The sequence below is a fragment of the Rhinolophus ferrumequinum genome, chromosome 9 (genome assembly GCF_004115265.2).
Source record: "Rhinolophus ferrumequinum isolate MPI-CBG mRhiFer1 chromosome 9, mRhiFer1_v1.p, whole genome shotgun sequence".
Classification (NCBI taxonomy): Eukaryota; Metazoa; Chordata; class Mammalia; order Chiroptera; family Rhinolophidae; genus Rhinolophus; species Rhinolophus ferrumequinum.
In genome coordinates, this window is record NC_046292.1 from 3,955,389 (window position 1) to 3,982,382 (window position 26,994).

Sequence of the window (26,994 nt, forward strand, 5' to 3'; positions counted from 1 at the left end):
ACGCTAGATTGTAGGGGTCCTGTGGAGGGTCTCTGGGAACCTTCCAGCCCAAGTACCTGATTCTGGGCCACAATCTTGTTTTTACACCAGTCCAATATAGAGATGGCAGCTCCATTGGGAGGCTGTGGCTAGGTGGGCAGAGTCCCCTTGCACTGTGTCTGCTTCTCCACCCCCTCTCCAACCTCTATCGCCAAATCACACAGCCCCCTCCAGAGGCGGGGGTCTCCCCAGCACTAAAGTGGGGCAGCCCCTTTCAACTTCTTTCAGACCCAGGTGCCGGCTGCCCTCCTTTTTGCTGTCCACCATGCCAACCCTCTGAGGACAGCGGGGGAGGGGCAGCAGAGTCCAGAGACCAAAGTTCCCAGGACTCAACCCAAAGAAAGGAGAGCCCACTAGATAGTACAGCCAGGTCACACTGCAACTCCAAAGGCAGCCAATGGAGTAGAACTTTACAAATACAGAAGGGGCCCTTTGGGGAGCAGGGTCAAGGGCACTTCCCATGGGGATGGGGCACTAGAAGTGGCTTTCTCCCCACACCCAAAAACTAGCGCTCGAGGCAGGAGTAGGAGGCGTGTGGCAGGGCCTGGGCAGAGGAAGGAAAGGGGGAGGGGTAGCCAAGGGCAGGGCTTGGGACCCACAGGTGTGTCCCGAGGTCCTAAGGCAGCCCCAGACACAAAAGACCTAGTAGGTGGGTGAACCACCTCCACCGACTGGCCCCCTTGATGGCGGGGTGGGGTAAACAACTCAGGGCCCCAGGCCCCGCGGTGTGCCACCTGAGCAGGGGGCTCGCCCCCGCATGCCCCATCCCCACCTGGTTGCCCCCGCCCCGTACCTGGCCTTTCGCGTCGCGGGTGCAACCCCTCGCCCAGCAGGGCGCGGAGTCCCGGGAGGGCATCCCGAGGCCGGGCCTGGAGGCCGCGCGGCGCCCGGAGACGCCAGGGCCCGTCCCCATGGCGGCCGGAGGAAGCGGCGGTCTGCGCCGCCAGCCGGACAAAGCGCGGAGCCCCGCTTCCTGCCATTGTGCAGCCGCGCCCGCCCGCCAGGCCCAGCGCCGGGACCCTGGGGGGGCGGGGGAGCCGAGAACACCCGCCCCGCCCGCCCGCCCGCGGGTCCCGGCCCCGCCTCTGCCAGTCCCGGGCCTCCGAGCTGATCCCCAGGCCCCACCCTGGCGCCAAGGTTTCCCGCTCAGAGTGTACCCCCGGACCTGCTCCTCCTGGGGGAGCTCCCTGAATGCTGGTGGCAGAAGAGGGGGGACCAGGAGAGGGACACATCCACCTCGGGTCCTTGGACCTCACTCTCTCTCCAGCCCGAGGACACCCCTCTCTGTTGTGACTTCCAACTTTCCCCGCCCAGCCACACATCCGGCGCTCAGAGGTCCTCCTGAGGGTCATTGAGCGCCACCCCACAGCCCGAGACCCCCCTCGGAGCCTGAGCCCAGGACCCTCCCCCATACACACGCACTGCCCAGGCTAGCACCGGAGGCCGAAGAGCCAGGTAACCACAGGTGGAGGCAGCAGGGGGAAGGCGGGTGCGCTGGGCGAAAGGGCAGAGAGGGTAATCCTTTGGGAACCCCCAGGAGTGGGGTGACACCAGTCAGGAAATCCCCGCTTTCCCCGAGGTCCCTGCTGCTCCAGCTGGGTGCATCCGGTGCCCCACCGCCAGCGCTCATCGCAGCCGGAGAGGATGCCCACCAGGATAGGGTGTGGTGCTGGGGTCCCCACTGTAGGGTGTCAAAGCTCTTTTACACTCACTCATTCCTGGGAGGTGACGGTGGGCACTATTATCCCTGTTCGTTGTGTGGGGGATAAAGGGACAGAAAACTTCCACAGGCAGGACTGGAACCCAGGCTTCTGATTCAGAGGTTCTGGAATGGCCTCCCTGGGACACTCCTCAGTACCCACTGAGTGAGGGGAACATGCTGTCATCAGCCCACCCACCCCTTAAACAGCTCCTCTGCAATCTGCTTCCACTGGGAAAGAGGGTGGTGGCAATGGGGTCTCTGAAGATGGTTCTGAGGAGGGCAGCAGTTTCTTAGGGCCCAGGAGGTTCCAAGGGCCACCCCTACCCACAGAGCCTGAGTCATTCACTGTCCACACCACAGCAGTTCTTTTAAAAACTGAAACCCGATCATGTCACCCCCACCACCCTTAAAATTCTCCATTGGCTTAGAATAAAATCCCAGCGTGGTCTGGCTCCTACCTCGCCTCCAGGCAGGTCCCCCAGGGTGGCCCATCATGCTGGCTTCCCTGCTCCCTACAACTCACCCAGCTCAGCGCCTGCAAGTCTGTGTTCTCTCTGGAACACCGTGTGCCCCTGATCTTCCAACGGCTGGCACTGGGCCCCAACCTAAATGCTACCTCCCCAGGGAGGCCTTCATCCTCCTCTCAAAATAAATAGTCCCTCACCTTCCACTCTTAAATCTCTTAACTTGAATTCTTTCCTCCTAAGCATTTATTTCCACCTGAAGTTATTTTACTTCTTTGTTCACTTATTGTCACTCTTCCCGCTAGAATAACCTCTCCAGAGGCCAGGGGCCTTGGCTGTTGGCCCACATTGCGTCCTCAACACTTAGAACAGTCCTGGCACACAGTAGGTGCTCAGGGTAGACTATTAATAGATGATGACTAGATTTAAAAAGGCAGAGGGAGGGTCTTCATGCCAGAGAAGGCCACTGGGGCAGGGAAGGTCTCAGCCAGGACGTTCCTTCCTGCTGCCAATGGTCAACAAATCCTTCCCCACTGCCTGACCACAGGTTCTCTCCTTCCTCCTGGCATCCATGACCTTGGACCTGCTCACCTGAGCAGGTCAGTTTCTACCTCAAATTTTGGTGGTCTGACTCAGGCCCCTTGCCCCTGCTGCCATCCCACAGGCTGACAGCTGAGCCTTCTCAAGTGCCAGCCTGTGCTGGCAAATCCTGTTTACTCTTCTCCAAGATCTGAAGGAGGTGATACTGTTACTATTCCCATTTAACAGACAAAGAAAGCGAGGCCCGGAAAGTCACCAGCTGGTAAGCTGGTCACTTGCCCCAAAGTCACCAGCTGGTAAGCGGGGAAAGAGACCACTACCCATGTCTTAGGCACAGGGCGGCATGAGTTACGTGAAGGCTGGCTAAGTGGCGATTTCAGCAGCAGGGCCTTGAGGTCCACCCCCTTGGGAACAGGGCAGATTCCAAAGCAGCTTAGAGGGATCCCACTGGCCTGGGGTAACCAGGTCGCATCAAATGGAGACCACCGGGGCTGGGCCAGGCAGATCACTGGGGTCACCTGAGTCATGCTGCTGCTTGGGTCCTCCAAGCCAGGGCCCTGCTGCCCCAGGGCCAAGAGAGCAGAGTTAAGGAGCCTGCAGGGTTAGGGAGGGAAGGAGGCTCCCGCCTCTGCAGCAGGAGAGGGAGGAGCCCTCAGCAGCTTCCTGGTTCTTACCTCCTCTCTACGGGACAGAGCTGAAATAGTCCATGTGCTATAGCAGGCCCAGGAGGTCCTGGTCCCTGACTCCCTGGAGAAGGTGCCCCTCCCCAGCCCAGCCCCAGCTCCTGAGTCAGGACCAGCTTGTTGAAACTGATACCCAGAAACCAGAGGCCGGGGCTGATGAATAATGGAGTCTCCAAGGCAGGAGTCCCCCTCATTCCCACCACCACCACCTCTCCAGCCCCAGAAAAGCAGAGGCCTGGGGGCATCCCCTCCCCCACAATGGTTAAAGCCCCCTCCTGGTTTGTGGTGGGAGAAGCAGCTCCCTGTCTAGGAGAGACAGCAGGTCTGGGGCAAGGTCTGGGACCAGCTCCATGCTCTGCCCACAGCAAACAGGCCTGGACTCAGGAGTTAGGGCTCCCTAGCCGGAGAGACACCCCTGCCCAAGGGCTTCCCACCTGGGCTAAATTCCCCTGGGAGCCTACGGGCCCCAAGGCCCCATCTGGCACCTTGGAAATTCAGGGGTGGAGGCTGCATGCGTGGGCAGGTCGGCCAGGGCCGGGCCAGTTCTGCCAGGCTGCTCTCCTTCCCACCGGCCCACCCAGCTCCTCCCTTCCCCTAGGCCTGAGCCTCACCCCTTGTTCTTTGGGTTTTGGGGCCCACCTGGAGGCAGAGGCTCTCCTACATCTCTGTCCTGGGCAGATGGCAGGGATATAGAAAAGCTGTTCACAGGCCAGTCCCACTGCACAGGCCCCAGACACCAGCAAGGCCCTTCCTCCCCAGGGAGCAGTCTGGCTGGGACCCAGTGCTAGGGAGAGAGGGAGAGGCTGTGGTCCATGAACTTCTCCTGCCCTGTCCCTATACAAATGTGTCTGACTCTGGAGCCCAGGACCCCAGCATTGCAGACAGCGTCTTTTCCTGGCACATCTTTCTCCAGCACCAGATAGAAGCCTCCTTGAGAGGGAATGGGGAAGAGGACGTGTGCCCGGCCTGCAAAACACCTGCTTCTAGGGCCCACCTACCTCTGCCCTTAGCCACCTGTGCCAAGGGGGCACTGGCCAGTTCTGTAGAATTTTCTATCTAGGGGTGGCTGCTGGGTCCTAATGTGTGCCTGGACCCTGGCCAAGGGGCAGAGGAACAGTAAAATTTGTCTAGAGCCCCCACTCCCCAAACCTGGGGAAGGTTATTGGAGAACATGGAGAACCCAGGGCCCCCGTCTCCATTTCCTCGCCTTTGATCAAGGCCCAGGGCCTCCTCTCCTGGGTTCCTCCGTGCTCCGCCTCTCCCCTCCCATCTCCCCCCTCCACTGCCTGAGGCACAGACTATCGCGCCCCCTGCCGGCCTCGAGAGGACTTTCTGCCTGGGACCGACTCTCGGACGCTCAGATCGGGCAGGGTCCCCGAAGCCTCCTAACCACCCCGCGCCAAGTTCCTTCCAGGCAACAAACCTCACAGCAGGGCTCCTCACAGCCGTATCTCGGAGCCGACTCTCCCCTAGAGTCACTAGGGCGGGGACGGGTGCATGGGCCATTCCACACTCAAGTAAATGGAGGTAGAGCCACTGGCACCCATCCATACCCACTCGCGGGCCTGGGATTGCGTGGGACTTTCTACTCCGAGTCTGTCCATTAATTCAGGGGGAATCTTAGCGCCCAGACCCACCCCCCGTCCAGACTCCAGCCCCGTCCGAACCCCAGGTTCCCTGTGAGACTCACCTAGGGACAGGGGTTTCCTCCCTTGTGGATGGGGCTGGGGCCAAGACTGCCAAAGCCCCGAGGGGCGCGCTGGGCGAGGGGGCCCGAAGCCGCCGGGGCCGGGCGGGCTCCGTCGATCTGCGCCCGCTGGGGGCGCCGGATGTAGGGGAATTACGGTAGGCCGGCCGGGCGCTACCACCTGGGCGGGCTGGGACGTACCATCCGTGCGCCTGGCTGGGCTGGGGAGCGCCGGGTTTCCGGGAAGGGCCGGGTGGCAGATCCAGCTGCCCCTGGTGTGGCAAGAAGCCCGGCCGGCGCTGGGGGGGAGGAGGGGTGTAATCTAGGGTCCGCGCTGCGGGGAAAGGGGGGAGGTGATCATCACTGTCCCCGAGGGGGCTGGCCCTTTACAGATCTCCGGAAAGTTCAAAGTCCCTAGTCTTTAACCTGGGTTTGAAGACAGGAGCTCGCCAGTCCTTGGCGAGGCCCCACGGCAGGAAGCTTCCTTGGCCAGCGAGAGGGGCACCGGGGGTCCAGGCGGAGTGTCCGAGCCCGCCCTAGGAATCGCCCCAAGCCAGGCTCGCTTCCGCTCCATTATAAATGGCTGGATTCTGAACTGCGCCTCCACGGTGCCTGAGGAAAGGGTCCGCCTGTCTCTGGGTCCCCCTCTTTTTTTCCTGGCTCATGCATGGCATGGCTGAAAAAGGGGGCCATTCCACTCTTTGGTGGCTCCCAGCTTCCCTCTCCCAGCAGCTGGAGATTAGAGCTAGGAACTGAGGGGTGCAGGGAGAATGTGAGGACACAGGGGTCCCAGGGAGGAGGCAGGCAACATCGCCCCAAGCACACAGCCCTTTTCCCTTGAGGTGAGTGTGCTGACCTCTGCTACATCTTGAGCCAGAGACCAAGGGGACCTCGGTTCAGGCCCACCTGCATTTTCCCAATGATAGACTACGTGCCTCAGGTCCCACACCAGGCCCAGGCCTCCAGGCCACGGGAACCCCTCCTAGCAGGTACTGCCCTCCTTGGGTCTGGGTTCACACCAGGGCAGCTCATCCTGGCCAGGTCACATGTGCTGCGTACTGTGTCTCTGCCTCTTGGGCCAGGCACCCCAGGCCTTCACACACACACACACCCCCACCGCCCCCCCACAACTACTTAGTCAAAGTCCGAGTTCCATTTGCATAGCTTCTCTGGTCCTGCCCCCTTCTCCAGCTGCAGACTGGACTGCCACCTGTCTACAGTGGACCAGCATCTAAAAAGCCCAGTTACCTCCTGAGATCCCCAGAATCGGGCCCTTCTCGAGGGAACCCTGGCCTCCCACCTTTATCCTCCGAGCACAGCCCAGGAGAATAGGTGACTCCCTTCCCCATTACTCACTACATCCTGCTCATTCTTCCTCCACAGGGACCTCAGATCCACCCCTTCCTCTGCCCTGTGTCCACTGGTCTTCATTTGAGTACTCCTCCCCTAGACACACACACACATACACACACACACACACACACACGCTTCCCTGTCACCTCACAGCCATTGTTAAACTGAAAGGGAACTCTGAAGTCAGCAAAGCCAACCTCCACTCTCTCTGCTTGCATACTCCTCGGCAAGGGGTGCTCACTACCTATAGATCAGGGAGCAGCTTCAGCTGGTGCAAATTCCTGCCCATACTGAACCCAAACTCACCTCCCGGCCAGGGCCCTTGGGAGCCATGCAGAAAAAGTCCCTTTCCTTTTGACAGCTCCTTAGATATGGGAGGCCTTCAGGACAGACAGACCTGGTTTGACCTGCCTTGACAAGTCATTTCACCTTCCTGCTTCTCAGTGTCCTGTCTCTCATATGGAGATGGGGTGGTCTCCACTGCAAAGCGGGGGTGTGAGGACTAGCTGAGGCCCCTGTGGTGAAGCACTAAAGCAGGACCTAGCACATAGTAGGTGCTCAGTAAATGGTTGCTAGAACCATTACCTTTGTGGATGATGCCCTGAGAGGCCCATCTCCAGGATAAATACCCCTGAGACTTCTGTCCCCTCAAATGTGGTAGCACAGTGGTGGCCCTTAGGGTCCATGTCCCCTTGTGACCTAGGGGGCCTGGAACAGACTGACCAGAGCGCCCAGCTCCATGGGGCCCAGACACAGTCTGGCCAGTGGTTCCCTAGCAGGAGGGCAGGGACCCCCTCCACATCATCTCAGACCCTCATGAGCGAGGGAACGAACACTTCCCCACAGACTCCAAGAGCTCCATCTGCCCTGGAAACAGGACAGATGTACCATAAACATGTGTCTGCTGGCAGGGTTGGCTGGGGTCTGGGATAGAACCCTGGGTGGTCTCAGATCTCACAGAGGGGGAGGAGGGTGCGCCCAAAGCCTGGGGCTTTCTCTTCCCTCCACAGTGGATGAACATGTGGTCACAGCTAGCCTTCTCTTGAACACCTACAGCGTGCCAGTCTGTGCCAAGCATTCGCATACAAGCCCTTTTAATCTCATCCAGATGAGGAAACTGAGGCTCAGAGAGGTGTAGTGACTTGCCCAGGGTCACGAAGCTGGAAAGGGGTGGGCTTTGCCCCTGGAGCTCACAGATGTGGGCTTCTCTACACTTCTTCATCTTGGGGTCTCTGAGGCAGACAGCCGAGAGTCCTCACTTGACTGGGTGCTCCCCATCTAGCTCTGCCTCCCTCTCCCCATCCTCCTGGCCCTCCCTGCTCACTCAGCTTTCTTTCTTCTCAATACCTCATTCCTCAGGATGCCAGTGACCTCCTCCCGGAAGCCTGTCCTGGTTACCACCCCCACCCCTAGTCTGAACTACAGGGGCAGGAGGTAGGGGTGGGGTGGCTGATTCATCTCAGAAGCACCCAGTGCCCAGGAGAGGTTCAAAAAAACCTCAAGGGTGGGCCCAGAAGTGGAAGGGTCCAGCCCTGTTGATAAATGGCCCTGCCCCAGGGAAGCCTGGGGGCCAGTTTGGCAAAGCCAAGTCCTCACTTCCCTCGTCCTCCCAGCCGGGCAAGACTGTCAGCTCCAGGAAGGCAAGACCTTTGTTTCCTGGACATCACCAGGGTCTAGAACTGGGCCTGCCATGGCAGATGCTTAAAGCTGATTTGGTGAATGAATGACTAACGGCACGTCCTTCAAAAAGCTAACATCCTGCTAGCCGTTCCTAGAATGGCTGGAGAGGAGACGAAGAACAAGGCTCTTGATCTCACTCTAGGCCAAGCTTTGCCAGTTATGCTGTGTGTTGTGGGCAAGTTCTTTCCCCTCCCTGAGCCTCAGTTTCCTTACATGTCATGTAGGAATGATAATGCTTTTCTCCTGAGGTTCTCAAGAGGGTGCAGTGAGGGCTTAGCCCCTCACCAGGCACATAGTGTGTTCGCTCAGTGGCAGCTGTCATCATCAACAATAAGGATATTCTAGGTTCCGCTTTCTCACCAAACCTGGGTGTCATTCACCTCCTCTCACCCTCTCCTCCAGCCAGCTCATCCCCTTGGCAAGACCTGCCTACCACCCCTTCTTTCCTGCCTCTGCACTCCTGCCTATGGCACTTCCCCCTTCCTGGACCACCCTTGCCTTCTGCTCTGCCTACCCATGTTTCCACTTCCACCAGAGGCGACCTTCTCCAGGATGTCCTCCCTGACCAGCCGTCCTCCCTCTGTCATTCAGGAATCCCGGTAACTGAAGTGAGTCTGTGCCATTCCCAAAGTGGGCCCTGCCAGTGACAGTGCTTGGGCTCTGCCCCTGCAGGCTGAGCAACAATCTGGCTGCTGATACCAATGTCAGCCAGACAGGCCAGGGCTAGAGGTAGGACCTGGGTGCTGCAGAGGACCTACGCTTGCTCTGAAACCAGTTCTCATCCCACAGGCCTCACCTCTGCACAGTCCAGGCCCTCCCACTCCTGCCCCTGCCTGCAGCAGCTTGGGGGCCTGCTTCAGGAGCAGCTAGCTGCCCACAGGAGGCGCTGGGACAGTGTGGCCTGGCCCCCCTTTGCCACCCCTCAGGATCAGGCAGAGGCCCCGAAGATTTACAGGCCCCAGGCAGGTTGTATAGTGGGGGTAATGATGTCAGTTGTTGCCAGGAGCCCCTATCTGGGGGAGAGGCAACCAGCCAACACCAGAGCCCCAATGCCAGGCACCATCCGTGCCAGCAGATTGTGTCTGAATCACAGCCACCCCCTTGCCCGGTGACCACGGCAACTGGAAGCCTCCCCCTTCTCTCCCCACCCCCAGAACAGTCCTCCATGTTCCCTCTAACTGTTCCTTCTAACTGTGGTCTTCCTGTGCAGAATATATGCGTGTGTCTGGGCGGAGGAGGATGGTAGGGGGAGCTGGGGATGGGTGGGATGCATTTTTAATCCGCAGCTGGCAGGGCTGAGCTACACAGTGTGAGGAACACAGGCTGTGGCATTATACAGATCTGGGCTCTGGGTTCAAATCCCACCTTCACCATATCCTAGCGATATGTCCCTGGGTGATCCACTACCTCTCTGAGCCTCAGTTTCCCCACCTATAAATGGGAATATTGATAGGATAGATCTCAGAAGGCCAGAAGGAGGAAACACTGAGTCCTCGGAGCCTGAGCGTGACACAGAAGGCTGTGGTGGTTATTACCATCGTCACTCAAATGTGTGCTGGGAGGAGCTGAACAAGGGTTCAAACCCTGCCTCGATCTCTCATGAGCTGTGGGGCCTCAGCCAAGTCACAGGAACTCTCTGAACCTTGGTATCTTCATCAGGAAAACAGGCCGACGATGCGTTCCCAGCAGAGCCCCCACAAGCAGCGCATAAGGCACAGAAGGTGCGGGGCACGAAGCCGGCAGCCCCGCGCGTCACAAGCGGAAGTGCCGTGTCGCTGTTGATCATTTTTCCTCTTGTTCTGCCTCATTCCCAGCTCCCAAGCCCTGGCACTCCAGAATGCTTGTCAGCACCAGGGCCACAATCACTGTGCCAAAGACCCACAGTGTCCCTCATCCATGCCCAGGCCTGGTGTCGTAGGAAGGGTGCCGCTGGCCCTGGAACAGAACCTTGTGGGGGGCCGTTTCCCTTGCGGAGTCTCAGCTTCCTCATCCATAACATGGGGCCACTTGCCACCTCAGGGCTGCTGCAAGGAATGCAGTGCAGAAAAGGGCTTTGGGACATCCCTGCGTCCCCTGCCTTTGCAGAGGTCCCCCCACTTTGCTGCTCCAGACAGTGCCAGGCGCTGACCCTCTGCCTCCGAAACCAGCCACCCAGCGGCCCTATCTACCCCTGAACCCAGATGGCACTGTGGCTGAGCCAGCTGCACCTTCGCGCGGCCTGTGGATATCCGTGCCTTGATAGAGAGGGCAGTTAGACGCCTGAGCCCTCAGGTCCCTACCTTGGCTGCCCGCCCCTTGTCCATGCAGTCAGGGTTCTGACAGCGTAGTCCCTTCTCCTCCGCCAGGCTCCCGTCGTCTGCAGGGGAGAGGAGCAGAAGGTTATCAGCTGGGTGGGGCCCAGGGAAGGGTGCGCCCCAGGCAGGGGCACCCAGCCTCCCCCAGGGCCCCAGTAGCCTCCCTACCAGAGGATGGGTGGGGCCAGCTCCTCAAACCTCTCTTCAAAGGAGGTCAGTGTCCCTTTCTCTTTCAAATGCCAACTTATCTGCACGGGAATCTGTTTGCAGAGCCCTTTTCTTGTTGCTGTTCCCCAGGGAAATTGTCCAGATTCCACGGGGAGAAAACGTCTTTGGAAATAAGCTGCTCCCTCCCTCGGTCTCACAAGTCTGGGGGGTGGGTGGCTCAGTGACCTTGTCGGGCCCCTGATTCCTGGGGGACCCTGCAGGAGTGCTGGGGACAGGGGGACTCCAGAGGTCCAAGATCCTTCCTCTCCCTGCCCTACACATCACTGCCCCTCTGTATGGACGCCCCTCAAAGGCCTAGGTGGTCCCTCTTACCCTCTGTCCATTTTTGACCCAGAATTTGACCCGCTCCAAGCTGCCTCTCTTTCTGGGGTGCATCAGTGGAGGGGGCAGGGAAGGGGCAAAGAGGCTGTCCGCCCCAGCCAGCATGCAGGGCCGGGGCAGGCGTGCTATTGCTGCCGGCCCCAACTTGGGGGCAGAGTTTGGACCCCCGCCGCCCTGATTCTGCGGCCCGCGTCCACCTCCCACTTCGGTCGGGCCTTCCCCAGAGGAGAGGAAGGACCGAGCCCCCTCCGCGGAGCAGAAGGAGCGGGCTCTGTCCTCTTCGCTCCCCCGCGGCCTGCCCGCGGCGCTCCCCCGCCCGCCCCTTCCCAGAGCTGGCACCGAGGCGGCCCGGCCCGCGGGCCTTGCTTGACGGGGTCCGGCCGGGGGCCCCGCACTCACCCATGGAGGAGGCGCCGGGCGGCCGGGTACGCGAGTAGGGTGGGGGGCGCCGTGGGCCCACCCGGGGGAACACGACGGCGGCGGGGAGGCCACGGGCACCGGGAGAGGCCTGAGCGCGACAGCCGCGAGACCCTCAGCGGCGGGAGGCGGGGCGGGGCAGGTGGGCGGCGGGAGGAGCAGGACCCGCGCGGCCCCGCCTGCGGGGGGCCGGACTTCGCTGCCGGCGCCCCGCCCCACCCCCCGCCGGGCGGGCGTCTGCTGGGAACGCGCAACCCCCTACCTCGAGGCTTCCCCCCCAAATGTCGTGGGTGTGACCAAAGACTGTCCCTCCGCTCTAACTCCCTCGGCCTGCCAGCCACCTTAAATGGAGACGAACACCTCTGTTTTGGATGTGGCAGGAGACGTTTTCTCAACCTCCTGGAAAGTGGGAATGAAGACATTTTAGACAACTTTGCTATTTCTCCTGGTCCAAATGGTGCCATCTAAGTGGAAATGCAGGTTAGGACCGCTCCCTGCGCCTTTCGTCTCCCACCCTTAGCAGATCCCGCGCTGCCCCCAATTTCGAAAGGCTGTCGTGAGTAGGGGTAAGGGCCCTATTCATGGGAGTGGGCTCGGTGGCTGCTGTTGTGTTGTCATTTCAGTGGTGGTTAGCATTTTAAAAATTTTATGGAAGTATAAATAAGTACAGAAAAGTGCAGCTATCATGAGTCCATAGTTCATAAAACGTATTTTCACAACACAACCAGCACTCAGATGGAGAAGCAGGGCATCACCAGCCCCCCTGCTGAAATGCCCCCCTTGGGGGCTGCCAGCCACTCCTCACAAGCATGGGGGGTCCTGACTTCTAACTGCATAGATTAGTTCTGCTTGGTGTTGTATTTTCCATCAGTGGCATCGTACTAGGACAGCATTTTAATGGTCGCAAGACAATTTGCATTACAGAAACAGAACCTGGGAAGGTGACCAAGACTTCCCCAAGGGGCAGAGGTCTCCTGAGCCCGCCTAGACCCCATTTCACCTGACGGTTGGTGCTGGAGATGCTGTGTCTATGAGACACAGGTATGGAAGATCCAGTGTGCAGCGGGGCCTGGATCCCTCTCCTGGAGACTCCCCACGGCCTCTCAGCCAGAGTAGAATGCCTGTTTTCCTGCACTGATCCCTTACAGGCTGGGACTGTGGTGGGCCCTACGCCTTATGGCTCTCTGGATTCCCTCAGCAAACACACACCCAGGGTCCCCTGAAGGCCCACCATGTATCAAGCCTGGGACGAGGCACTGGAGACACATCAGTGACCCTGTCAAGCCTTGGGGAGCTCACTGTGGGGCCTGGCAAGCAGCACGGCCCTTTGGAGGGTAGCACAACTGCAGCAAAGTGGGGAGGGGCTCTTGGGGACGAAGCTGAGTCTGGGAGCCTCTGCACAGAGGGCTCCCAAGGTGTCCTGAGGCTTCCGGGCTGAGAGGGAGCAATGAATGGCACAGTGTCCCTCAGCCTCCTCTGTGTTCAGTGTGAACCTGGGGGCTCTGACGTCATTCTGAGGCCCCTCAGGCGGGTCCAGCCTCAGTCAGTTCACAGAATAGCACAGTTCTGAGTTCCCTCTCGGAATCTCAGCTTCCTCGCTGTCCAAAGGCATCTGTCCTGCCTGTAGCCTGGAAGCAGGGGCAGCTGAGGGGGGAGATGGCCTGATGGGGACCCTCCAGGGTCCCTGGGGTCAGCAGCCCTGCTGACTGAGGCTGGGGTGTGTGGCAGGGCTCTCCACCACAACCCCAGCAGCCCCCTCTGCCATCTGGGTTTCCACGGGGTCCTGGGCTCTCAGCCAGCTTTAGGGGGTTCCCATGCACCCTGCCAGGGGCTTCTCACACTCAACCAGACAAGGTCTGATGCTGTTGTCTCTAGGTCTCTGGGTTCTCTCAGCTCTGGGCCCAGGGTCAGGTCCTAACGCCCCTAAGACTTCTGGGTTCCGGCTCTTCATTCTGGGGGCTCTGGGCTCCTTCCTCCAGCAGGTGATTCTGGAACTGCCTTCCCACGCTCTAGGTCCCGCCATGAGTGCTCCAGGCCACAACTGCTGCAGCGCCAGACTATACCGCACAGCCACCATGAGGTTATTGGTGTGTGGGTTCTGGGGTTCTTCCAGCATGGGGGTTCTACCTGGCTAACCTCTCTGCCCTCTAACCCTGAGTTTCAGCTCCCTCAAGGTGCTCAGTCTACTCTCTAGACACCCCTCTGTGGACCTCTTGTTGCCAGCTCCCCTGGGATCTAGCTTTCTGTGCACTCTGTGCTAAAGCGGCAACCTCCTGGGTCCCATAGGTGTGCTTCCCAGAGACTCCAAACACAGGAAAATTGGTGAGGACCCTGGCAGCTCTCAGTGCCTGGAGAGAGGCCTCTGGGGACTGGGGAGGGCTCACGCACAGGGACGTCTCCCACCACAGGCCTGCCACGAGCTCCCCTCTAGGCAAGCTGCCCCACTACAGCCCTGCAGAAAGGGTGGTTAGGGGGACATGTTGTACCAGGTGATGACATACCCTAGGCATAGTTGATTTGGTCAAAGGTGGCACATTAGATTCGCTCTCTTCAGGACTTGAATTGAGATAGGCAACTCCTGCTGGGCCCTGGAGCACTGAGATCGTGGAAAGTCAATCTGAGTGGGTACAGAGCCCCGGGATGGTTGGGGAACAAGAACAAGGGGACCCACGGAAGCAACTGGTCAGTGCAGAGCGTCCTAGAGCAAAGAGGGAGGGGAGAAGGTGGCTCTGTACCTGCCCTAGCTCTGCCCGAGGTCCCCATCTCCTATAGTACCCACTCTGACTTGAGTCAACCTAAGCCAGTGTCTGGCTGCTCGGCCTCAGCCAGACCCCAGGCAGACCTGCGACCCTGAACTTGCCACCACCTCCAGGGTGCCAGAGGCTGTCTCCCTGGGTCTGAAACAGCGCAGCTGCCCTCCCGGTTCCTCCGCTCCCACCGTCCTGGGGAAAGCCAGGGCCCCCCTGCCAGGCAGACAAGCCCCACGCCAGCTCTCCCCCCCACCCTCTATCTTAGTCACAGGATGCCTGTGCCTCTCCCTCCACATGATCTCCACCACAACTGGCCGACAGGGCGCCTGGGCAGAAGCCGGCCTGCAGACATGTTTGGTTTGGCTGAGCACAATGCTTCAAAAGAATTTGAATCAGTTGCCAACTTTGAAAAGTCAGATTTCACATAAAAATCCAGATTTCTGGCTTCTCTGGACAAACCAGAAGAGCCTGGCAGCTCTGGAGCCATATTCCTGATGGCTCTAGTTTCTCAGCTGTGCCTGCCTTACCCTGGCGCACACCCTTCCATCCTCCACAGTCCCCATCATGCCCGATCGCCTCACATCAGCCCCCTCAACCGGTTACTCACCGCGTCCCCGGGAAGGAACTCAACTTCTGACATCGGCCAGCCCTTCCTGGCTCTGTCCGCCCGACACCTGCCACCTCCTCCATATTGCCATCCACTGACATCCTGCCAGCTCTCCAAGGCCCAAGTCAAATGCAGCAAACTCTGCAAGGCCCGTCTTTCTCAACATACCCAGATGAATCTCTCTCCCCTCACCCCGTCTTGATCCCACTGTCCTGGGAGGGACCGTTGAATTGACCTATTACTTTTCACCTGTCATCCCCACCAGGTTGCTCCAGGAACACTGCTCGATGCCATAGCTCTGCCTTACATGGGTTCTCCATACGTGGTCTCATTTCACAGCCTGACCCTCTGCAACATCATCCAATCCCAAATGGCAGCCACTGGCCACTGTCGCTACTGAGCACGTGCAGTGAGGCCAGTCCAGATGGAGAGGGCTGTATACGCACTGACTTTTAAGACTTAGTGCAAAAGCAAGAAAAAAGAACAGAATGTAAAATCTCATTGACGACTCTTTACATAGATTGCATGTTAAAATGGGAATGTTTGGAATTATACATTGGGTTCAATAAAATACATTGTTAAAATTAATGTCACCTGCTTGTTGTTGTTTTTTTAATGTGGTTACTAGAGAATTTTAAATGACGCAATCTATTTTGATGAATAAAGGAACGTATCTATTGGATAGTACTGTTCTAAACAACGGTGAGATGGAGGTGTAACCATTTGTACCACTTCACAGAAGAGGAAACTGAGGCTTTAGAGGGTTGAGCACCTTTGCCCAAGATCATGCCACCAGCGAGTGATGAGGCTGGGACTTGATCCCAGGTCCCTAAGGCTCCAAGTCTGTGCTCCTAACCATGAGGCGACACTGCCCCCACGGTGCCCCCAAGAGCCTCGCATAGTTACGTGCTTGACACACATGAATTGATCCCCTCATTGCTACCTAAGTGCCTCCTTTCCCAGCTGGCCCCAGGCTGACACAAATGTACGAGAAACCACCCTTGTTGTCATTCTTCAGGAATCCTCTCACCTGTGAGTCCCCCTCCAATGAACCCTTTTGCCCTAAGAAGGCAGAGCTCCCTGCCCACCATCTCCCAACGCCCAGCCTGGCCATACAAAGGCTGCCACTCCCAGGAAGCATCTGTGGCCTTAAATGTCCCCTCCTACACTAACCCGGCCCTCCTGGGAGCGCGTCCATGCTTGGGCAGCTGCCGCAGGCTGTGCGAGGGCTGGGCCCCTCACCAGGGCAGCCTGTGGAAGGGCAAAGTTTGGCCCATACCTGGCCAAGAGCCAGGGGCATGTTCTGGGCTAATGGCCGGCCCCAGGAACCAGCCACCCGTCCCTACCCTGGACACTGCTCAGAGCATCACAGGTGGCCTGGGAAAGAAATGTGGTCCCCTTCGCAAAGGCCCATGGGGCATCTCGGGGTAGGACTGTCAGGCGGGGAGAAAGGAGCATGGACCATGGCCTCTGACACTGTCCCTGCTGCAGACCAGAACCACCACTGGCATAGTTCCCTGAGGCCTGGACACCCCAACACTTGCCCTGTCCACCCACAGCCGTCAGGCGCAATAAGAAGAGGTGGGAGGACATTCAGAATTCCTTCCTGGGGCCAGAGAAACTGTCCACACAGTTCCTGCCTGCAGGCCTGGAGCCAGCTGGCCACTTTCTCTGGTTGAGGCTGTTGTGGGCACTTGCCCATTTGCCCACCACAGGCTTCCTGCCAAGGCTCCTCAGAGGAACTGAGAGTGGCCAAGGGAGGAACAGGAGTAGGGCTCCAGAAACGGGTTTGAGATTCCGATTCAGGACAGTCACGCTCTGGGCACAAGCCCCACCCCCATCACGGGGCTGGGCTGGCACCAGGGCTCACCACCCACCCTTGATGGGCCCAGTCCAGGAACCGGCTGGCTGCAGAGGACAAAGCCCACACAGACAGCTGTGTGCCCAGCTCACCCACCCAGCCTGCCTGAGCTCACCCCCAGGTCTGCTCACGTGCTGTGACCCACCCACTCTGTGGTGGGGCCTCTCTCCCAGCCGGGGTAGTGCGAGCACGGGGACACACAGGTGAGCAGGGCCTTGTTCTGTGTCCTGAGGCTGAGGGCCGGAGTTGTGTATTGGCGCCACCGCTCACAACCATGCTGGCTTTCCCTTCAGAGTGAAGGGGACACCGAGAATTGTCCCTGTCTCAAAGGGTGGGGCACGGAGAGGCCAGGAGCCAAGGCTTTTGATAGGCTTGGTATCGGGCTAGTCTCCTCTAAATGTTGGCTTTAGGGCCACAGAGCTGGAGGCAGACGCTCACTGGTGTGGGTTGTGGGGCCCCAGAGGTGGCAGGGACTGTCCTGCCTAGGGAAGGCAGGGGGATGCGTGGGCTTCACAGAAGTCGCTCCAGAGCTGCGCTGAGTGGTGAGGACACCCCAGGCAGAAGGCCCAGCAAGAGCAAAGCTTGGGCTCCTCCCGATGACAGAGATGAAGGGAATAGCTGGAGCACCCTGGGAGACCAGGGTGCACAGTCTGATTTGGGGTGGGACTGGTTAAAAGACCTCAGGTAAATCTCTGGCACTGTGGGGACCTCGGCTGCCTTACCTCCCTCAGGTAGACAGAAACCTGCCAGGTGAAGCAGTACAAGCAGACAGGACCCCCACGGCCTGCCCCACAGGCACACTCCCCCTAACCCATCCTCTGCCTCCAGAATGGTGCTTTCCCGCAGGCTGGCCTGCTACCACGCCTGCCTGCCCCTGTGCCATCCTCTGGCCTCCCCTGCACCACCCTGGCCAGCATCATGGGCTCTCTCTCACACAGTCCTGCCCTCCCACCTCTGAAGGTGCCCAGTGCTGCTGGGGCCCAGGTGGGCACTATGCCCACCGCCCCTCCAAGCAGCCACATTCCCCCGTCCACTGTAGCCAGTGGGACAGGAAACAGGAGGAGGCTTGGCACATAAGGGACACCTGTCATTCTCCCTTCTGGGAGCAGTGTTTCTCACCATGTTTTGTGGAACCCATGCCCCATGTGGTCCCATTCCACGGTGGACCCCAAGCCTAGCCATCACTTTCCATCCCCTCTGGCCACAGGGAAGTGTCAGGGAAGGGCCACGCCAGGCTGGAGAAGCTGCACCGGGAAGGGCTCCTGCTCCTTGGAGCCTGGGGCCCGAAATGAGGTGAGCAGAGGAGGAGAAAACTAAGGCCTGGGGCCCCGCACCCTGCCAACCTGGCTTCTGTCACTGGCCCCGAAGTGTCCTGACAGAATTAGTCGCCAGCCCAAAGCCATATGCTCTGCCGGGCCACTGATTAGTAGGGCTACAAAGAAGTGACATCAATAATAACAGCCTGCACAGCGTGTGTCCCTGCTCTGCGCCACGTATGCCACCCCACTCAGTCCTCTCAGCCACCCCACAATGGCGCTGGCATCGTTATCCCCAATTACATGGCTCTCCTGGCATCTCACGTCTGTGAAATGGCCAGATTGGCATTCAAACACAGGCCGTGGGACTCAGCGTCCCCACTCCCGGTCCTGCCTTTCCAGGTTCTTGATCTCTCTGTGCTGTTTCCTCATCTGCGATGGAGATAATGGGAGAAACAACACGTGTCCTTGAATATGAACATTCCAGAAGAACTCGTCCCACCACATGGCTCTAATCTTGGAGGCAGAGGATAGAGGCAGAGTCCAGGCCTAAAGCTTGGACAGGCCACTGCAACCCCCAGCCCTAGCTGACCTGCCACAAGTCAGCCTGGCTGCCCCGAGGCCCCCAGGGCCCTGGTGTCCGGCCCCTCCCCCACCAGCAGCGCCCTCAGGAGCAGCTCTGGCCCCACATTACTGCTGAGTAAGTGACTGACAGTACCATGTGCCTGGTGAGCCGGCCACAGGCTGTGGCCAAAGGGAGGCGGGCAGGTAGACCAGGTGTTGCAGCCTCCAGACAGCCCTCCCGGGAAGGTGGGCCCACACCTACCCCCAAGGTCCTCGATGATGTCCAGGGTGGAGCTCCAGGAGAAACGCTCGACGGCCCCCAGCTCCAGCTCGGCCAGGTCACTGGGCAGGGCCTCCAGCTCATAGGTGCCCCGCTTCTTCCAGTAGAGAAACATGCTGAGGCCTAGGGAGGCCTCCCCGCCAGGTCCCTGCCCTCAGAGGCTGGGCGGCCCCAGGGCCCCAGGTCCCTGAGGCCTGGATTCAGCGGGTGCAGGGGCTGCAGGGACCCTGGGCTGGCCTTGGGCCGGCAAGCACAGCCCTCCCAGGGGAGGGGAGCATTCTGGGAGCGGCTGGGGGCCCTGGAGCTGACCAATGGCCAGGGCCCTGGCCCCACACAAAGCGCCTTTCTTCCCCTCCTACAGACATTTTACAAATTTCGACTTCCCGGCCCCCTTGGAGCCCCCACCGAGGGGATGGGCTGGCCGTCTGGGGACGACAGAGGCCCGGAAAAAAGTGCAATTGTTCCGTGGTCTCTTTGCTAAGATAAGTTTTCAGAGGAGAAAAATTTGCTGCCCCAGGAGCAATTCCATCCCCCCCACCCCCACCCCTGACCTCTGACCCCAGCCCTCAGTTCTAGCTGGGCCCTGCAGGATTTCTCAATGAGGAGTGGAAGCACCCATGGGGGGTGCCATGGGATGACCCCCAGAGCTGTTTTCAGCTGCCTGATTGGGCACCCTCCCCAGGAAGCGTAAGGCACGTCTCCCAGTTCCGCTGAGCAAAGGCTTGCACGGGCCAGAGGGCAGGAGCTGCTGGCCAGGCCTTACCCTCAGGCTGCCAGGGAGGCACAGAGTCTGCCCTCTGGGCTCTCACCAACAGCCTCTCCCCTCCCTGGGCTGGCCACATGTCACCAAGCTGCCTACCCAGACCTGCCTCCTTCCTTGAACTGTGTCACCCCCACCAATGGCAATGCCATGCATGGAGCCCTGGGCAGGCCAAAGCCAGGCAAAGAGCCTCTGGCATCATCACAGAGCTCCAGTGCCCCCTGCACAGTGGGCACAAGAGTGGGGTCGGAGCGGGGGGTGGGGGCTGGGAGGTAAGAAAGGCTGGGCCGTGGAGGAGCTGGGGGCGTGCAAGCTACCTACAAAAAGAACCATAAGAAGAATTTTTAAAACCAGTTATACAGAAAATTGACTGAAAGTCACCAGTCAATTTATTCCGAAGCCTTGTAAAACTTGTAAACTCTTACCTAGTTAGAAAATGAAAACGAAAACCTATGGCTGCCCTCAGGGGAGAGACCTCTGCCCTCGCATTCAGGAAAGCTGTGCCTATTTCGTTCTCCCCATGGAGGTGGGATCGTCTCCACGGCACAAATGAGGAAACGGGCTCATCTAATAAGGAGCAGAACTTGGATTTGAACCCAGGAGTGTCTGGCTTCAAAGCCAACTTGGGGGCCTGAGCTGCCATCTGAGGGAGAAGCCTGGGTGGTCAGAGGGCAGTGGGTTGGCCCGGTGGAAATCAAGAAACACCATATTGCAGAGCCTCTTCTGTCCGACCCTGCTGCGACCCAGCCCCCCAGCCTGCCAGGGCCCCAGAGGAGGTAGCCTGGAGCTAGCAGAGATGGCCACCCCACCTACCCAATGCCTGGCAACAGACAGGCACGAGGCCCAGGCAGGGGGAGCTGGCAGCAGACATCTCTGCTTTCAGGTGGCGGGGGGGGGCGGTGGGGGTCACCCCAGGGCTGTGGCGGGTGGGAGGGTGGTCGGGGTGGCTGTCCAAGCAGCCTGCACACCCCTAGCTGAGGGCTAAGGTGCCAAGAGGCGGCGGAGTAATTCAAACCATATGCCTGCCTGCCCTCCTCCTCCTCTGGCGCGGAGCCAGGGACGGACAAACGCTGGCCCCTTGGTCCATGATCACTGGCGCCCACGTGGCCTGGGCCTGAGCCCACAGGAGGCTGGGGGTGAGCTGGCTTGTGTTCACGGGCAAGTGGCCAGTGTGGGGGTGTCAGGCCGAGCTTGGGGAGTGAGACAATTCTTCCCCGACAGTCATAGCCAGTCTCAGTGCCCACCCAGCGGAGGCCAGGACTGTCCAGTGGGGAAAGTCGGGGAGCAGTCATCCATCCCAGAGCCCACTACATTGGGGCCCAGCAGGGGCCACATTTGGTTATGGTTTCGGCACAGCCAGCCCCAATGCAGCCCCATTGGGGGGATGGGGTGGGCAAATTTCTTCCTACCCTCAGCTTTGGAGTAAAAACAAGGAGCCCTGCCCCCTGCATGCACCCACCTGCAGAGGCCCCACTCGGGCTGCTTCCGCTCAGGCCTACATGCTGCAAAGGATGAGGCCCGGCTGTGCCCCTCCCTCCCCCACTCTCCAGGCCCATGTGGTCTCATCCCTGGGTTCTCTCTGTCCCCAAATGTACCTCCTGCTTCCCATCTCCCTGCCTTTGCTCGTGCCAGTCCTGCTGCCTGGATGTCCTCCTCTGGCTCCCACGCGCCCACACTCCTTCTGCCCAGTCTAGAGGCCCCCCAGCCCCCGGCAAGGGGTCTGCCCATGCCAGACAAGGGCATGGGCAACTCCCCGGCTTCAGGGCAGACGCACCCAGGCTGGCAAAAAGGCCCCCCAGTGCTCCGGGGCATCATGTCAGCCCCCAACACCCCGAGGCAGTCAGTGGCAAAGGCAGTGGACACCCTGGCCTTTCACTGGATCTGGGGGAACCACAAAACTAGATAGCTGGCAATGCGGCTCACAGACACGGGGGTTCTTTAGCACCTCTGAGACAGCTGGGGCGCACATGGCTATCTTGCATGCTGCTGTGTCCCCAGCCCCAGGTGGGCACAGAGTGATGACAGCTACACTTCCGTGGGCCAGAGGCCGTGCTGAGCTCAGCTCACACGTTATCTCCTTTCATCCTCATGTCAGCCCCATGAGGTGGGTGCTGTCACCCCACGACAGGGGTACAGAAGCTGAGGCGAAGGAGTGGGGAGTAACTTGCCCAGGGCCACATGGAGCTCGCAGAGCATAAGCTGGGGACAACACAGCCTGGCCTCCCTGCCACAGTCACTGAAGGGTACAGATGGACAGCCTGATGGACACGTGTAAGTCAGGGTGGTCCAAGCTAGAAGCCCCCTCCTCCCACAGCACCAGGTTCTCGCTCCTCCCGAAATCTCTTGGCCTCTGGATGGAACAATCTGAGAGGGGCAAGGAGGCCAATGGCTGTGCCTCCTCTGGGACGCCCGTTGGGGCTGGGAGCCTCGGCCCGGGCAGGGAGACCCCAGAGGTTGGCCTCTCTTCCCAAACACGGAGCTTCCATTGGCTGGGGCTGCCTCATCCAGGGCCTGGCAAGAGCCTTGGACAAGGGGAGGGGGCCAAGCCTCTGCAAATGTCAGCTACTTCCTTGAGAGCGGAAGTGCCCTGTGAGGGCTGGAGTAGGAGCCCTGAGAGGCCACTTGCTGAATAAAGGGATGAAAGGGGAAGAGGAGGGGGCCGCCTGAAGTGGCCATCAACCCCCATGGCTGTGTTCCAGCAAGCCATGGCCTCCAGGGACCTTGGCCCTGACAGTACCTGCCCTGCCCGAGCCCCCAGATGTCCCTTACCCTCACTCACCCTGGCTGACCCCTTTCTCACCCATGCAGGGCCCTGCAGCATCCTCAGGGCCATTCCCTAAGGGTTCAGGGTCATGGCTCGGCCTCACTGCTGAACAGCCTCAGGCACGACACTTCTGGAAGCCTCCGATTCCACGTCTGTGAAATAGGTTAAGGAGAGAGCCGCACACTATGTTGCCTCCATGAGATCCTTTTCACAGGGGCTAAGCAGGGAGCCTGGCAGAGAACAGGTGCTTCCCCTGGGGATGAAGACTTGGGGGGGTCCTTGTAGCCTGCCAAGGGGCCTGCCCCTCCCTACCCCACCCCAGGCAAGGTCTACCATGACCCTCTGTGGTCTCCTGAGCCCCCCAGGAGCAGGTGGCCCCACCCTTTCTTCCTCTTTCCGATGTTTGGAGAGGCCTGTCTGGACCCCCAGGACAGCCCAGGAGCGCCAGCTATGTGTGTGGGGGGATGGCTGGGGACAGAGCTGGTGCTGCCAGACTGTGCTCAGTGCCAGCCACCCAGCTCGCGTGAGAAGCTGCCTCATGTGCTGGGCTGTGCTAAGTGCTCCCAGGTCGGGCTGCAGGAGATCAGCCAGCCAGCCAGGGGCCTGTTACGTAACCTGGAGGGGTCGGCCACTAGTCATCCCCCGGCCCTCCAGCTCTCTAGCATCTGCCCGTTGGCCAAGCCTGAGAGGAGATGTGTCCCACTGACCACTCCCCTCCCACCAGACCTCCAGTTCCCGATAATGAGAAGAATCTGCCCCCACCTGCCTGGGGTACCAGCCAAGGACCCTCCAGGACCACAGCCTGGTGGTGGCCCCTGGTGGGGGGCATGAGGTGGGGTGGAGGCCAACCCCTGGCCAGTGGGCGGTGCACCCAGAACTGACACCTGCAGGAGGGGTGGACAGTAGGGTGACACAGAGCCTCCCCTGCAGAGTAAAGCATTCCAAAGACTGGACACGTGGGCCTGAAGCCTCAGCCGCCTGCGGGTCCATTAATTTGGAAGGTGCTGGTGCAAATCTGGGCTACAGACACCTGGCCTTGAGCCAGCCTGAACCTTGAACCTCAACCAGGCCCCAGCCTGAGGGCTTCTCCCCAGACACCTCTTCACAGCCCATGGCGACGGTGGCCCGTGGCCCACCAGAGTGGGCTGCACTCACCATGCAGGAGGGGGCTGACAAGCGACCTCCACACTCCTGTACTTTACACACGGCCCTTTCTCCAACCCACTGGGGCCTCTGGGGCTGGGACTGAGATGTCCACGCACAGCAGGGCCCCGATGGAGCTCGTGGAGGCAGGACGGAGGCGGCAGGACCTGGCAGTGGGTTTCTGCTCTGTTCCCAGTGTGGGCACTGCAGGCTGCTGCTCTGAAGCTCCCCCACGGCCGGGCTTCCCCAGCACTCGGTGTGAATGTGCGTGGCCCTCACCACAGCCTGGGGAGAGAGTGCCAGGCACAGAAGGGGCTGAGCCCCTGCGGCCAGGGCAGGGAAAGCCTGTGCTGCTCTTGTCTCCTCAAAAGCAGAGGGACCCTGTCTCAGCCCTCTATGTCCAGCTTCTGGCAGGGCACACAGTAGAGACACTGCCATTGCCAAGTCCCCCTGTGCGCCAAGCCCTGGACCAAGAGCCTCTGAGGTGGATGTCCTTTACTTTGCCTAATGATCCTGTCACTGTTACGATCGCCCTCATCTTACAGCACAGGAAGCTGAGGCCAGGGGACTAGAGACCTGCCAGGTCATCCAGGAGGTGGGGGAGGGGCTGCGCCGGTCTGCCCACCACCCTCCCTGCTACCCGCTGCTCCCTCCACAGTCAAGATATTTTAAGTGCCACGTGCCACCCGGGTCATCAATGGCCCTTCCTGCTCATAGCTGCTCAGAGCCCAGAGCTGAGCACATGGGCTCAGGTGAGCCCATCCCAGGTGACTGGAGTCCTGGGCTCCTCCCTTCCCCAGACACGCTCCGACCTCAGGACTCTGGGAGCCCTTCAGTCTTGGACAAACCTCCCTGACCTTTAAGCCCATTAGCCACAGGCCTCAGAAAATTGGGCTCCCCTGAGTGTGAGGGGGGCAGCCAGACAACAGACCCCTCAGAACCAGGTGGCTCCCCAGAGGCGAAGAGATGGGAGGTCCAGTCACTGTCCATGTTAGGGGCGACCATCGTCACCCACCCATCTACCCACCACAGACTGGGGACAAGCAGCCTGGGCCGGGCTTGCCAGGGACCTGCGCCCACGCCATTCTAAGCACTGCCTCTAGAATGCCCCGACCCCAGCCCAGGCCACCACTGTCCTGTCTGGGCCCCTGCCTCACTCTTGCCCTTTGTAAGTTGGCCTCTAAAAGGCAGCCTGGCACCTGGCTTCAGATCCTAGCTCCAGCTCCTGCTAGCTGTGTTGCCTTGGGCAAGCTGCTTAGCCTCTCTGGGCCTCAGTGCCCTCATCTATACGGTGGGGTATTAACCTCACAGGGCTACCGCAACGGGTTGCTGTGGGGATTAAATGAGTTGATTGGGAAAAGCGGCCTCACACTCACGGAGGGTGTGGGGGTGTGGGGAACAGCGATGGTCAATTCTCCTGGTTGGGGCTCCATGGCCAATGGCTTGCAATCACAAGAAAGCAGTGCAAATCTGAAAATGTCACTGCTCTGACTGAAAACTTGCCATCCTCCCTGGCACGGCCATTTGGATCCTTTGGGACCCACCACCAGTCACTACTCCTGGTGGATCAATGGGGCCGTCCCCCAGACACCGGGACAAGGCTACCCGTGTGTCCTGGCTGTGCTGTAGGTGACACACTGGAATGCTGGAGTCTCAGCTCCATCTAGACTGGGGGCTCCTTGAGGGCAACTACTGGCTTCATTCTCCCCCGAATGCAGACCCCGGCCTAGTCTGGCCCAGAGCAGGTGCCAGGGGAATGCTTGTGAACTTCGACTTGGATCAATTCACGATCAACTGTGTCTTGCCGAGGCTGACTTTCGAATACCTCAAGTCTTGGTCCAGCTGGACATACCCGTCTCAAAGCTAAAGGTGGTAGGGCTCCCTGGCCTCCATGAAAGACCCCTGGCCTGGAAGCTGAGCCTGGGGTCAGAGCTGGCCACCCCCTGGGAGGGGCTGAGACCCCAGGCATTCTGTCAGCCTGGGGAGGGGGAAAGGGGAAATGCAGGCCTGTTTCCCTAGTGCCGTCGGCCTGATGGCCACATTCCAACCTCACTGCCGGCCGCTGGCCACTACAGACTTCTAAACCTGGCCAGACAGACCGAGAGGCTGGGCCTTCTTGAGGGCCAAGTCTGTCCAAGGAACAAAGGCTTCTGGGCCAGGCTCCTGACCACAGAAGAGACAGGCCAGACTTCCAGCACAGCTGGGATTTCAAAATACCTAGCTCATTGTTGGAACACCAATCACAATGGTTGGAAACTATCATTACGTCCCCTTGGAGGTCCCCAGCAGAGACCCCGGCTGCATCAGACAGGCCTTAGCTCTCTGTTGGCCCATGGAAGCCAAGAACCCCTTTTTCCCCCAAACCCAGGATGCGGGTCCGGCCAACCGAGGCCTTTTCTGGGCAGAGCAGCTGCTGGGTCTTGGCCTTGTAGCAGACGCTGGTCCTCAAGGTCCTGCCTGGGTCCCATTCATTTGCATCTCAAGAAAAACAAAGCAGGTAATGGACAGAGAGTGACTGTGTGTGTGCACATGCGCGTGCACATTAGTTTGGATATTCTCTGAGGAAGGTGATTTGCGTAGAGACTGGAGTGATGAGAGGTAGTGAGCCATGCAGTTATCTGGGGAAGAGCATCTCAGCTGAGAATGCAGCAAGTGCAAAGGCCCTGGGGCCTATTTTGTGTTTGAGCTAATGTCACCAACTGTTCCAGTTCGCCCCAGACTGAAAGGATTCCTAGGACACCGGACTTGCAGTTTTCAAACCAGGATGAGTTGGTTGAGTTTGATATCAAGAGAACCTCAGGGAAGCCAGTGTGGCTGGAGCAGGGTAACAAGGGGAGGATGTGAAGGCGGTGAGGTGACAGGGCCTGAGGTCCTGTAAGGGCCTGCGAGGACTTTGGCTTTTATTCTGAGTGAGACGGGAGCCACAGGAGGTTTTTCACAGAGGAGCGATGTCATCTGACTTAGTTGTTAAAAGGCTGCTATCATAGAAGTGATAGTTTCTTGGGCGTTCAAAACACACCATTGTTTCGGATACACCACAGGCTACAGAATGAATGTGCTACATGCTTTGGACATTTAGGTCCTTCAGTGGTGGATTAGCTAAATGAGACCACCCTTCTGGCAAGTACAGCCAAGGAAGATGAATGAAGAAAAAATGCTTTTTAATCTTAGAAACATCAAACCAGCCAAACGCAGAAGAGAAGGATGTAGGGCGTTACACTCAGGTGGTTTTGTCCTCAAAGGGTTCATGTGCTCTGAAGAGTTGGAAGACTGCACTTCCCTTTTAACGGCCCTATGGGGCTCGGGGAATAAGCTCCGAGTTCTGGGAACCTCAGACTTGAATTTGAATTAAGGTCTTCCCCGACTGGTAGCACCTCTAGGCATACAGCAGAAGCACGTGAAAATCTTCTATCTTGCTAGGTCTCAAGTTTTCCTTGCAAATAATTTTTAAAATACAACGTCCAACACACTAAGATAACTAGACACACAAGTACATAAGACCGCACGATTGAAAACCAACAGAAACATACCCAAGAAAACTTGAGATACTGGAATTATGAGACACAAACCCAAATACAACCTCCTCTGATCACAAAATAAC

At 59.2% G+C, this 26,994-nt stretch overlaps 1 protein-coding gene across 2 annotated transcripts in view; it reads right to left on the bottom strand.

Moving 5' to 3' along the window:
* Positions 1 to 18,988, bottom strand: part of PLEKHG5 (pleckstrin homology and RhoGEF domain containing G5) — a 33,322-nt gene extending 14,334 nt beyond the window's left edge. Inside the window, exons 1-2 of one of the 2 annotated variants that reach the window (XM_033114578.1) lie at positions 18,709 to 18,988; positions 10,428 to 10,504 (exon numbers count right to left, since the gene is read on the bottom strand). In XM_033114578.1, coding sequence (XP_032970469.1) covers positions 10,428 to 10,504; positions 18,709 to 18,841 — 210 coding nt within the window. In that variant the 5' untranslated portion in view covers positions 18,842 to 18,988. Of the gene's footprint in view, positions 1 to 832; positions 1,077 to 10,427; positions 10,505 to 18,708 lie in introns of those variants that run through there. The other variant, XM_033114577.1, reaches the window with a different exon arrangement.
* Positions 18,989 to 26,994: the final 8,006 nt, after the last annotated feature.